This window comes from Cherax quadricarinatus, chromosome 44 (assembly GCF_038502225.1).
Source record: "Cherax quadricarinatus isolate ZL_2023a chromosome 44, ASM3850222v1, whole genome shotgun sequence".
NCBI lineage: Eukaryota > Metazoa > Arthropoda > Malacostraca > Decapoda > Parastacidae > Cherax > Cherax quadricarinatus.
Window position 1 is genome coordinate 28,743,507 of NC_091335.1, and position 13,641 is coordinate 28,757,147.

The following is a 13,641-nucleotide window of genomic DNA, read 5'->3' on the forward strand; positions in this document are numbered from 1 at the left end:
ACCTATATGTGGATGTGGGGGTCGAGTCACAGTCCCTGTGTTTTTGTTTGTGATGTAGTGAAGTGTGTTGTAGTGAGATAAGTATGTGTGATGTAGTCAATATAAGTGTGTCTTGTAGGGAAGATAAGTGTGTGTTGTAGTGAAGATAAGTGTGTGTTGTAGTGAAGATAAATGAGTGTTGTAGTGAAGATAAGTGAGTGTTGTAGTGAAGATAAGTGAGTGTTGTAGTGAAGATAAGTGAGTGTTGTAGTGAAGATAAGTGAGTGTTGTAGTGAAGATAAGTGTGTGTTGTAGTGAAGATAAGTGAGTGTTGTAGTGAAGATAAGTGTGTGTTGTAGTGAAGATAAGTGAGTGTTGTAGTGAAGATAAGTGTGTGTTGTAGTGAAGATAAGTGAGTGTTGTAGTGAAGATAAGTGAGTGTTGTAGTGAAGATAAGTGAGTGTTGTAGGGAAGATAAGCGAGTGTTGTAGGGAAGATAAGTGAGTGTTGTAGTGAAGATAAGTGAGTGTTGTAGTGAAGATAAGTGAGTGTTGTAGTGAAGATAAGTGAGTGTTGTAGTGAAGATAAGTGTGTGTTGTAGTGAAGATAAGTGTGTGTTGTAGTGAAGATAAATGAGTGTTGTAGTGAAGATAAGTGAGTGTTGTAGTGAAGATAAGTGAGTGTTGTAGTGAAGATAAGTGAGTGTTGTAGTGAAGATAAGTGAGTGTTGTAGTGAAGATAAGTGTGTGTTGTAGTGAAGATAAGTGAGTGTTGTAGTGAAGATAAGTGAGTGTTGTAGTGAAGATAAGTGAGTGTTGTAGTGAAGATAAGTGTGTGTTGTAGTGAAGATAAGTGAGTGTTGTAGTGAAGATAAGTGAGTGTTGTAGTGAAGATAAGTGAGTGTTGTAGGGAAGATAAGCGAGTGTTGTAGGGAAGATAAGTGAGTGTTGTAGTGAAGATAAGTGAGTGTTGTAGTGAAGATAAGTGAGTGTTGTAGTGAAGATATGTAAGTGTTGTAGTTTAAGTCCAACATATTGCTTGTTGGGAAATAAATCCATCCAAACTTATGTTAAAGAAACCATTTTTTATGGCAAATTATCATTGAGTTTGTCTGGTTATTAAAGTATTGCAAATATTGAGTTATTTTATCCGTTAAATGAATAAATAAATAAATATATTGAATATACAAACACAGACACACGGTGATTGATGAGCATAAATCACCAGAAACTAAAGTAATCCATTTCCGCTGGAAAAAAAAATATCTAATTCCACCATCGGATAGAACTTTGTTCCCCTTCAATCACTTCTCTCTTCTATCCTCTCACTCCTCATTACTTTAATTCACCTGTATTTTCTTTTCTTTTTATTTCTTTTTGCTTTCTTTTTCTCTTTATAATTCTCGATGGTATCCAGGTCCCTGTGGGATACTACTAATGCTGCTCCGTCTACTTCCTCTTCCAACTCTTTCTTTATTTTTTTTGAAGTATTTTTTTTAATACCATTTTCTCACGTCTTTTCTACTTAGCTTTGTCAGGTAAATTAATTTTGGGGGTGTGTTAGACCTGATTGGTAATGGTCTTTTGTGGTAGGTTTGACTCTAGTCGGAACCACTATGAGCATATGAACACGAACTGGGGATATTTCTGGTCCAAGGAAAACGTTGGAGGTGGAAATAGGGCCAGCTGATGGGTTTTATGTGGTGGTAGAGCCAGGGAGAGGGTTTCAGGTGGTGGTAGGGCCAGAGGAAGGGTTTCATGTGGAGGTAGAGCCAGGGAGAGGGTTTCAAGTGGTGTTAGGGCCAGAGGAAGGGTTTCAGGTGGTGGTAGGGCCAGAGGAAGGGTTTCACGTGGTGGAAGGGCCAAAGAAAGAGTTTCAGGTGGTGATAGGACCAGAGGAAGGGTTTCACGTGCTGGCAGGGCCAAAGGAAGGGTTTCAGGTGGTGATAGGGCCAGAGGAAGGGTTTTAGGTGGTGGCAAAACTAGAGGAAAAGTATTAGGTGGTGTTAGGGCCAGGGGTGGTGGACATTCTAGAATAACTGGGCTGGATAGTTGTGTTCTAGTTGTTAAAATGATCTTGACAGCCTGATAGATGGCATAAATCATTACCATGATTAATCCAGTTATCAACAGATGGGTGATCTTCGTTGTGATGAGAATCCTTACATGATTTAGGTCCTGCATCCTTCTTCGTAGCACCTCCAGCTATTTTCCCAGACACCAACTCTCATACACTAGACCAGCTACGGGAATCTCAACAATCCATGTAGAACACTCAACCACCTCATCCTTGTTGTTATCCGTAAGCAAATTAAAATCATATATTCCAAAAGCGATAATTGACTTTTCGAGGGTCTCTTTTTCCAGTTTTTGGGACCTCAAAATCTGGCGATAAACGTGCCTCACAATAAGGCTGAGGCCGCACAGGACCAAGATGGCACACACAAAAAGAGTAAATTTCTTCATTTTTGTGGGTACTTTATAGAGGCAGTAAACTGAGATTACATGTTGATGTTATAGAAATGACCTACTGAGGTATACGCTAATAACTATAAAAAATATTATAGTTTCGAATTTAGACCGAGTTATAAATTTGTAATTAATGTTACATATATATAGTTGTGTGGGAATTTGGGAGTGGTTGTGAGAGTTTGTATTTGTTTCAGTCATGTTTTTTACTCACCTATATGTGGATGTGGGGGTCGAGTCACAGTCCCTGTGTTTTTGTTTGTGATGTAGTGAAGTGTGTTGTAGTGAGATAAGTATGTCTGATGTAGTCATTATAAGTGTGTCTTGTAGGGAAGATAAGTGAGTGTTGTAGTGTAGATAAGTGAGTGTTGTAGTGAAGATAAGTGAGTGTTGTAGTGTAGATAAGTGAGTGTTGTAGTGTAGATAAGTGAGTGTTGTAGTGAAGATAAGTGTGTTGTAGAGAGATAAGTATGTGTGATGTAGACAATATAAGTGTGTGTTGTAGGGAAGATAAGTGTGTGTTGTAGGGAAGATAAGTAAGTGCTGTAGTGAAGATAAGTGAGTGTTGTAGGTTTCTAGCTCAGTATGTCAGTCAATATTTGTCACTGCTGCTGTGAAGTTATTAATGGCTGCCTCATTGTCAAGTCTGAAAGTGACTTTAGTAGTGTCATGGGGTAATTTGCCAAGATTTATGATGAGGAAGGTAGGGTAGTGATCTGTGATATTATCTATGATTATGCCTGATTTTCAAGGGGATATGGTGTTGGTCCAGATGTGGTCTAGTAGGGAAACACTAGTCTCTGTAACTCTTGTAGGTTTTGTTACTGTAATAAAGTTGGTAGAATTACCGATAATATGTAAAGTAAAAGGACACAAATGCAACTAATGTGACATTTTATTGTGGCAACGTTTCGCTCTCCAGGAGCTTGATAATGGCTTGATAAAGCTCCTGGAGAGCGAAACGTTGCCACAATAAAATGTCACATTAGTTGCATTAGTGTCCTTTTACTTTACAGGTTTTGTTACTGCTGGTAGCAACATGCAGTTACTCAGTGTTTGTGAATTCAGTAACGTGTGGGTCCTGGTCTTGCAGGAGATTTATATTGAAGTCACCTGAGAGTAGTAAGTGATCTTTATTCATGCGTGCATCAGTTATCATACTTCCTAGGTTGTCACTAAATGTTGAGTAAAGCAAGAGACAATCCAGGTATCGTTAAACGTTGAGTAAAGCAAGAGACAATTCAGGTATCGTTAAACGTTGAGTAAAGCAAGAGACGAACCAGGTATCGTTAAACGTTGAGTAAAGCAAGAGACAATCCAGGTATCGTTAAACGTTGAGTAAAGCAAGAGACAATCCAGGTATCGTTAAACGTTGAGTAAAGCAAGAGACAATCCAGGTATCGTTAAACGTTGAGTAAAGCAAGAGACAATCCAGGTATCGTTAAACGTTGAGTAAAGCAAGAGACGAACCAGGTATCGTTAAACGTTGAGTAAAGCAAGAGACAATCCAGGTATCGTTAAACGTTCAGTTAAGCTAGAGACAATCCAGGTATCGTTAAACGTTGAGTAAAGCAAGAGACAATCCAGGTATCGTTAAACGTTCAGTAAAGCAAGAGACAGTCCAGGTATCGTTGAACGTTGAGTAAAGGAAGAGACGATCCAGGTATCGTTGAACGTTGAGTAAAGCAAGAGACGATCCAGGTATCGCTAAACGTTCAGTTAAGCAAGAGACGATTCATGTATCGTTAAACGTTGAGCAAAGCAAGAGACGATCCATGTATCGTTAAACGTTGAGTAAAGCAAGAGACGATCCAGGTATCGTTAAACGTTGAGTAAAGCAAGAGACGACCCAGGTATCGTTAAACGTTCAGCTAAGCAAAAGACGATGAAGGTGTCGATAAACGTTGAGTAAAGCAAGAGACGATCCAGGTATCGTTAAACGTTGAGTAAAGCAAAAGACGATTCAGGTAACGTTAAACGTTCAGTAAAGCAAGAGACGATCCAGATATCGTTAAACGTTGAATAAAGCAAGAGACGATCAAGGTATGTATCGTTAAACGTTGAGTAAAGCAAGAGACGATTCAGGTATCGTTAAACGTTCAGCAAAGCAAGAGACGTTCCAGGTATCGTTAAACGTTCAGTTAAGCAAGAGACGATTCAGGTAACGTTAAACGTTCAGTAAAGCAAGAGACGATCCAGATATCGTTAAACGTTGAATAAAGCAAGAGACGATCAAGGTATGTATCGTTAAACGTTGAGTAAAGCAAGAGACGATTCAGGTATCGTTAAAGGTTCAGTTAAGCAAGAGGCGATCCAGGTATCGTTGAACGTTCAGTTAAGCAAGAGGCGATCCAGGTATCGATAAACGTTGAGTAAACCAGGAGACGATCCAGGTATCGTTAAATGTTGAGTAATGCAAGAGACGATCCAGGTATCGTTAAACGTTGAGCAAAGCAAGAGACGATCAATGTATCGTTAAGCGTTGAGCAAAGCAAGAGACGATCCAGGTATCGTTAAACGTTGAGTAAAGCAAGAGACGATCAGGTATCGTTAAACGTTCAGTTAAGCAAGAGAGAATCCAGGTATCGTTAAACGTTCAGTAAAGCAAGAGACGATCCCGGGATCGTTAAACTTTCAGCAAAGCAAGAGACGATCCAGGTATCGTTAAACGTTGAGTAAAGCAGGAGACGATCTCGGTATCGTTAAACGTTGTGTAAATCAAGAGACGATCCAGGTATCGTTAAACGTTGAGTAAAGCAAGAGACGACCCAGGTATCGTTAAACGTTCAGCTAAGCAAGAGACGATCCAGGTATCGTTAAACGTTGAGTAAAGCAAGAGACGACCTAGGTATCGTTAAACGTTGAGTTAAGCAAGAGACGATTCTGGTATCGTTAAACGTTCAGTAAAGCAAGAGACGATCCAGGTATCGTTAAACGTTGAGTAAAGCAAGAGACGATCCAGGTATGTATCGTTAAACGTTTAGTAAAGCAAGAGACGATCCAGGTATCGTTAAACGTTCAGCAAAGCTAGAGACGATCCAGGTGTCGTTAAACGTTGTGTAAATCAAATGACGATCCAGGTATCGTTAAACGTTGAGTAAAGCAAGAGACGATCCAGGTATCGTTAAACGTTGAGTAAAGCAAGAGACGATCCAGGTATGTATCGTTAAACGTTGAGTAAAGCAATAGACGACCCAGGTATCGTTAAACGTTGAGTTAAGCAAGAGGCGATCCAGGTATCGTTAAACGTTCAGTTAAGCAAGACACAATCCAGGTATCGTTAAACGTTCAGTTAAGCAAGAAACAATCCAGGTATCGTTAAACGTTGAGTTAAGCAAGAGACGATCCAGGTATCGTTGAACATTGAGAAAAGCAGGAGACGATCCAGGTATCGCTAAACGTTCAGTTAAGCAAGAGACGATTCAGGTATCGTTAAACGTTGAGCAAAGCAAAAGACGATCCATGTATCGTTAAACGTTGAGTAAAGGAAGAGACGAAGATCGTTAAACGTTGATCCAGGTATCGTTAAACGTTCAGCTAAGCAAAAGACGATTCAGGTGTCGATAAACGTTGAGTAAAGCAAGAGACGATCCAGGTATCGTTAAACGTTGAGTAAAGCAAAAGACGATCCCGGTATCGTTAAACGTTCGGCAAAGCAAGAGACGTTCCAGGTATCGTTAAGCGTTCAGTTAAGCAAGAGACGATTCAGGTAACGTTAAACGTTCAGTAAAGCAAGAGACGATCCAGGTATCGTTAAACGTTGAATAAAGCAAGAGACGATCAAGGTATGTATCGTTAAACGTTGAGTAAAGCAAGAGACGATCCAGGTTTCGTTAAACGTTCAGTTAAGCAAGAGGCGATCCAGGTATCGTTAAATGTTGAGTAATGCAAGAGATGATCCAAGTATCGTTAAACGTTGAGCAAAGCAAGAGACGATCAAGGTATGTATCGTTAAACGTTGAGTAAAGCAAGAGACGATCCAGGTTTCGTTAAACGTCCAGTTAAGCAAGAGGCGATCCAGGAATCGTTAAACGTTCAGTTAAGCAAGAGGCGATCCAGGTATCGTTAAACGTTGAGCAAAGCAAGAGACGATCAATGTATCGTTAAGCGTTGAGCAAAGCAAGAGACGATCAATGTATCGTTAAGCGTTGAGCAAAGCAAGAGACGATCCAGGTATCGTTAAACGTTGAGTAAAGCAAGAGACGATCAGGTGTCGTTAAACGTTCAGTTAAGCAAGAGACAATCCAGGTATCGTTAAACGTTCAGTAAAGCAAGAGACGATCCCGGTATCGTTAAACTTTCAGCAAAGCAAGAGACGATCCAGGTATCGTTAAACGTTGTGTAAATCAAGAGACGATCCAGGTATCGTTAAACGTTGAGTAAAGCAAAAGACTATCATGGTATCGTTAAACGTTGAGTAAAGCAAGAGACGACCCAGGTATCGTTAAACGTTCAGCTAAGCAAGAGGCGATCCAGGTATCGTTAAACGTTGAGCAAAGCAAGAGACGATGCATGTTTCGCTAAACGTTTAGCAAAGCAAGAGACGATCCAGGTATCGTTAAACGTTGAGTAAAGCAAGAGACGACCTAGGTATCGTTAAACGTTGAGTTAAGCAAGAGACGATTCTGGTATCGTTAAACGTTCAGTAAAGCAAGAGACGATCCAGGTATCGTTAAACGTTGAGTAAAGCAAGACGATTCACGTATCATTAAACGTTGAGTAAAGCAAGAGACGATCCAGGTATCGTCAAACGTTGAGTAAAGCAAGAGACGATCCAGGTATATATCGTTAAACGTTGAGTAAAGCAAGAGACGATCCAGGTATCGTTAAACGTTCAGCAAAGCAAGAGACGATCCAGGTATCGTTAAACGTTGTGTAAATCAAATGACGATCCAGGTATCGTTAAACGTTGAGTAAAGCAAGATACGACCTAGGTCTCGTTAAACGTTCAGTTAAGCAAGAGACAATTCAGGTATCGTTAAACGTTGAGTAAAGCAAGAGACGATCCAGGTATCGTTAAACGTTGAGTAAAGCAATAGACGATCCAGGTATCGTTAAACGTTCAGTTAAGGAAGAGGCGATCCAGGTATCGTTAAACGTTCAGTTAAGCAAGAGGCAATCCACGTATCGTTAAACGTTGAGTAAACCAGGAGACGATCCAGGTATCGTTAAATGTTGAGTAATGCAAGAGCCGATCCAGGTATCGTTAAACGTTGAGCAAAGATAGAGACGATCCATATATCGTTAAGCGTTGAGCAAAGCAAGAGACGGTCCAAGTATCGTTAAACGTTTAGTAAAGCAAGAGACGATCAGGAATCGTTAAACGTTGAGTAAAGCAAGAGACATTCCAGGTATCATTTAACGTTGAGTAAAGCAAGAGACGATCCAGGTATCGTTAAACTTTCATTTAAGTAAGAGACGATCCAGGTTTCGTTAAACGTTCATTTAAGCAAGAGTCGACCCAGGTATAGTTAAACGTTCAGTAAATCAAGAAACGATCCAGGTATCTTTAAACGTTCAGTAAAGCAAGGAACGATCCAGGTATCGTTAAACGTTGAGTGAAGAGACGATCCAGGTATCGTTAAACCATACCACAGATGAGGTTAGAACCCGCGATGAGAGTGTCATTTCGATTTCGTGAGTCAGATATCGTTAAACGTCCACTAAAGCAAGAGACGATCCTGGTATCGTTAAACGTCCACTAAAGCAAGAGACGATCCTGGTATCGTTAAACGTCCACTAAAGCAAGAGACGATCCTAGTATCGTTAAACGTCCACTAAAGCAAGAGACGATCCTGGTATCGTTAAACGTCCACTAAAGCAAGAAACGTTTCAGGTGCCCTTTTAGTGCCTCATCATCACAGCAGTTAGAGGATAAAACCTAAACCCACAACATAAAAACCACTAATAACTATTCCAGCATAAAACAAACGACAGTTATCAATTAAACCATCATTAAACAGTGCAATATATAACAGCAAAATTTAGTTCTCCGTACAGAAGATATAGGAGTCTGTAAACCAGTTTTGAAAGCGTTTTAAATGGCCGAGTCTTCGTTGCAAATAGAGAACACTTGGAAAACTACGTCTAAACAAGCACGGGGTGCATGACATAAGAACATAAAGAAGGAACACTGCAGCAGGGCTACTGGCCCATGGGAGGCAGGTCCACGTTTCCTACCTGTTTAAGCCATTTCCCCAACCTAGTCAGGTCAGGTCATGTTCACTTAAGAAACGAACACGGCAACTGACGTAGTAGCACAAGCTAGTCTGGTTCAACTCACACCTACTCATGTATTTATCTAACCTATTTTTAAAACTACACAACGTTTTAGCCTGAATAACTGTACTCGGGAGTTTGTTCCACTCATCCACAACTCTATTACCAAGCCAGTGCTTTCCTATATCCTTCCTGAATCCGAATTTTTCCAACTTAAAAACATTGCTGCGAGTCCTGTCTAGGCTAGATATTTTCAGAACGTTATTTACATCCCTTTTATTTATTCTGTCTTCCATTTATACACCTCAGTCTTTATTTTTATTATCACACTGGCCGATTCCCACCAAGGCAGGGTGGCCCGAAAAAGAAAAACTTTCACCATCATTCACTCCATCACTGTCTTGCCAGAAGGGTGCTTTACACTACAGTTTTTAAACTGTAACATTAACACCCCTCCTTCAGAGTGCAGGCACTGTACTTCCCATCTCCAGGACTCAAGTCCGGCCTGCCGGTTTCCCTGAATCCCTTCATAAATGTTACTTTGCTCACACTCCAACAGCACGTCAAGTATTAAAAACCATTTGTCTCCATTCATTCCTATCAAACACGCTCACGCATGCCTGCTGGAAGTCCAAGCCCCTCGCACACAAAACCTCCTTTACCCCCTCCCTCCAACCTTTCCTAGGCCGACCCCTACCCCGCCTTCCTTCCACTACATACTGATACACTCTTGAAGTCATTCTGTTTCGCTCCATTCTCTCTACATGTCCGAACCACCTCAACAGCCCTTCCTCAGCCCTCTGGACAACAGTTTTGGTAATCCCGCATCTCCTCCTAACTTTCAAACTACGAATTCTCTGCATTATATTCACACCACACATTGCCCTCAGACATGACATCTCCACTGCCTCCAGCCTTCTCCTCGCTGCAACATTCATCACCCATGCTTCTCACCCATATAAGAGCGTTGGTAAAACTATACTCTCATACATTCCCCTCTTTGCTTCCAAGGACAAAGTTCTTTGTCTCCAGAGACTCCTAAGTGCACCACTCAACCTTTTCCCCTCATCAATTCTATGATTCACTTCATCCTTCATAGACTCATCCGCTGACACGTCCACTCCCAAATATCTGAATACATTCACCTCCTCCATACTCTCTCCCTCCAATCTGATATCCAATCTTTCATCACCTAATCTTTTTGTTATCCTCAGTCTCATCCCCTCTAATTCTACGCCTTTCTAGAGAGTGCAGATTCAGGCCCCTCGGACTATCTTCATAGGGAAGATTTCTGATACATGGGATCAACTTTGTCATTCTGCTCTGTACGTTTTCCAGTGCATTTATATCCATTCTGTAATACGGTGACCAGAACTGTGCAGCATAATCTAATCATGTTTTCGTAGCACTGTGGGAATAGGCAAAATATCAACGAATTAAATTATCTAACGTATTGTTCTGATAACACAGTCTATAAAACACGGTTAAGACCAGGAATAATAGTTTTATTGGGAATATTCAGGTACTGAAGCATCGTTTCGGATTTCTAGCTCATTCGTTAAAAATATTGTTCTGTGCTTACAGCTGACATCTAAGACAAACTAGACAATATACAGAGAACATTTCCTTCCTTCATATAATAATAAATCTAGTAACACATCTAGTAAGGCATTGCAACACTTGAAATATCTCTGCAATGGAGACGAGAACAAAATTTTGATCTGTAACTGATAGTCTTGAATCTACCCACTAATATAACACCTTATTAGAGTCATGAAGAACGATGGAGAATGAGGAGTATGTGAAAACTAATTTACCTATTCAGCACGATATATAATATATATATATATATATATATATATATATATATATATATATATATATATATATATATATATATATATTACCACATCGGCCGTCTCCCACCAAGGCAGGGTGGCCCGAAAAAAAAACTTTCACTTTCATTCACTCCATGACTGTCTTGCCAGAAGGGTGCTTCACACTGCATTTATTAAACTGCAACATTAACACCCGTCCCATCTCCAGGACTCGAGTCCGGCCAGCGGGTTTCCCTGAATCCCTTCATAAATGTTTCTTTGCTCACACTCCAACAGCACGTCAATTCATCAAAACCATTTGTCTCCATTCGCTCCTCTCTAACACGCTCACGCATGCTTGCTTGAAGTCCAAGCTCCTCACATACTGAACCTTCTTTACCCCCTCCCTCCAACCTTTCCTAGGCCGACCCCTACCCAGCCTTTACTACAGATTTAAACACACTCGATGTCATTCTGTTTCGTTCCAGCCTCTCTACATGTCCGAACCACCACAACAACCCCTCCTCAGCCCTCTGGATAATAATTTTGGTAATCAAGCACCTCCTCCTAACTTTCAAACTGCGAATTCTCTGCATTATATTCACACCACACATTGCCCTCAGACATGACATCTCCACTGCCTCCAGCCTTCTCCTCGCTGCAACATTCACCACCCATGCTTCACACCCATAAAATAGCATTGGTATAACTATACTCTTACATTCCCCTCTGCTTCCATGGACAAAGTTATTTACCTCCTTTCATAGTTATTATTTAATCTCAACGAACGAACTATTTAATGAAGCTATATCTAGGCGCTCACTTGAATGAAAGTCTAGTTTTATCAAACCTTCCAGAATGAAATATCAGTCTTACTGCATATATAAGGACAATAAGTTAGAGAGAACCCTGAGGCGACTCACGTGTAAGGAGGATGACCGTCTTGAGGTGTCACGGTGAAATACTCTTCATTGAGCATCTGAGAGCCCAAGTAATTTTCCCTCATCCAGACGACCCGAGGGGCTGGATGGGCGGTGAAGAGGCAGGTAAGACTGACGGTGGAGCCCAGGGACGCCCACGTTGTTGGCTTGGGTCCCATCACCTCCGGTACGAAGTTGACGCTGACGATGATTCTCTTGCTAATGGATGGTGGGTGACCATTGCTGGCGATGCAGAGGTAGCCGCCGGCGCTGCGCTGCGTCACGTCTCGTAGCAACAGTGAGCTGCCCACGTAATCTGACACTACCGGGAGGAAACACAGGTCACGTGTATACACACGTTAGATAAAGAAAGATCAGGTATGGTAATATAACTGTATATTGTGAGACCTTTACATATACAGGTCTGTTATTTGTGTGTTGTTAGATTTCTACTTGTGTATACCTGCATATTTAAATTCACTCACATTAAAAGTAATTGATAAGTTGACACGATTCGTACAATTTGTTTTAGAACGTGTAAATGTGTGTGTATGTGTGTACTCACCTATTTGTGGTTGCAGGAGTCGAGTCTTAGCTCCTGGCCCCGCCTCTTCACTGGTTGCTACTAGGTCCTCTCTCTCCCTACTCCATGAGCTTTATCAAACCTCGTCTTAAAACTATGTATGGTTCCCGCCTCCACTACGTCACTTTTTAGGCTATTCCACGGCCTGACAACTCTATGACTGAAGAAATACTTCCTAACATCCCTTTGACTCATCTGACTCTTCAATTTCCAATTGTGACCTCTTGTTTCTGTGTCCCCTCCCTGGAACATCCTGTCTTTGTCCACCTTGTCTATTCCGCGCAGTATTTTACATGTTATCATGTCTTCCCTGACCCTCCTGTCCTCTAGTGTCGTCAGGCCGATTTCCCTTAACCTTTCTTCATAGGACATTCCCCTTTGCTCTGAAACTAACCTTGTCGCAAACCTTGGCACTTTCTCTAATTTCTTGACGTGCTTGATCAAGTGCGGGTTCCAAACAGGTACTGTATACTCCAGTATGGGCCTGACGTACACGGTGTACAGTGCCTTTGAACGATTCCTTACTAAGGTATCGGAACGCTGTTCTCAGGTTTGCCAGGCGCCCATTTGCTGCAGCAGTTAGCTGGTTGATGTGTGCTTCCGGTGACATGCTCGGTGTTATACTTACCCCAAGATCTTTCTCCTTGAGCGAGGTTTGCAGTCTTTGGCCACCTAGCCTATACTCCGTCTGCGGTCTTCTTTGCCCTTCCCCGATCTTTATGACTTTGCATTTGGCGGGGTTAAATTCGAGAAGCCAGTTGCTGGACCAGGTGTCCAGTCTGTCCAGGTCTCTTTGAAGTCCTGCCTGATCCTCATCTGATTTAATTCTCCTCATTAACTTCACAGCATCTGCGAACAGGGACACCTCTGAGTCTGACCCTTCCATCATGTCATTCACATATACCAAAAATAGCACTGGTCCTAGGGCCGACCCCTTGGGGACCCCGCTTGTCACAGTTGCCCACTGTGATACCCCATCACGTGTGTGTGTGTGTGTGTGTGTGTGTGTGTGTGTGTGTGTGTGTGTGTGTGTGTGTGTGTGTGTGTGTGTGTGTGTGTGTGTGTGTGTGTGTGTGTGTGTGTGACTATAATACTCATAGTTAATAGCCATATAAATATATTACCATAGTGAGAATCACTGATTCTGATGCGATCGTAGTCCTCCCTGATCCACCTGACTGTGGGTGTAGGCGTGCCATGGGCGTGGCACGTCAGGTTGGCGGAGCTTCCCCTGTTGACAGTCACCTCCTCGTCACCTCCGTCCAGCACTGGTGGCTCTGGTGGACCACGAGGAACACATGTAAGATTCTGGAAGATTGTCTACTGTGACTGCAAGACGGTCACAATGTGGATAAAATACGTATTGATCTGGCAGGGCGTGAGTGAGGTTTAAAGTTATTCATGAATATAATATATATATATAAATATATGTCGTGCTGAATAGGTAAAACTTGGGATTTTGGCTTAAATAGCATCTCTCTTCTTGTCGAATAAGGCAAGCGAAAATTTGGGTATGCAACCTAGAGAAAAAAAGTATTTCATTGTTTATTTATTATTAAATTACTGCACTCTGACAACCCGCAAAAAGGAGAGAGGAACTTAGGACGACCTTCACTCTGGCCCCATGAGCCTAGTTACTTCCAACCATTTCTCGA

The 13,641-nt window shown here is 41.6% G+C and overlaps 1 protein-coding gene across 1 annotated transcript in view; it reads right to left on the minus strand.

Annotated features, from left to right (window-relative positions):
* Positions 1-13,084, minus strand: part of LOC128697332 (lachesin-like) — a 33,436-nt gene extending 20,352 nt beyond the window's left edge. The window contains exons 1-2 of the mRNA XM_070093856.1: positions 13,081-13,084; positions 11,407-11,725 (exon numbers count right to left, since the gene is read on the minus strand). Of these exons, the coding sequence (XP_069949957.1) occupies positions 11,407-11,725; positions 13,081-13,084 (323 nt within the window). The remainder of the gene's footprint in view (positions 1-11,406; positions 11,726-13,080) is intronic.
* Between the last annotated feature and the right edge of the window lie 557 nt (positions 13,085-13,641).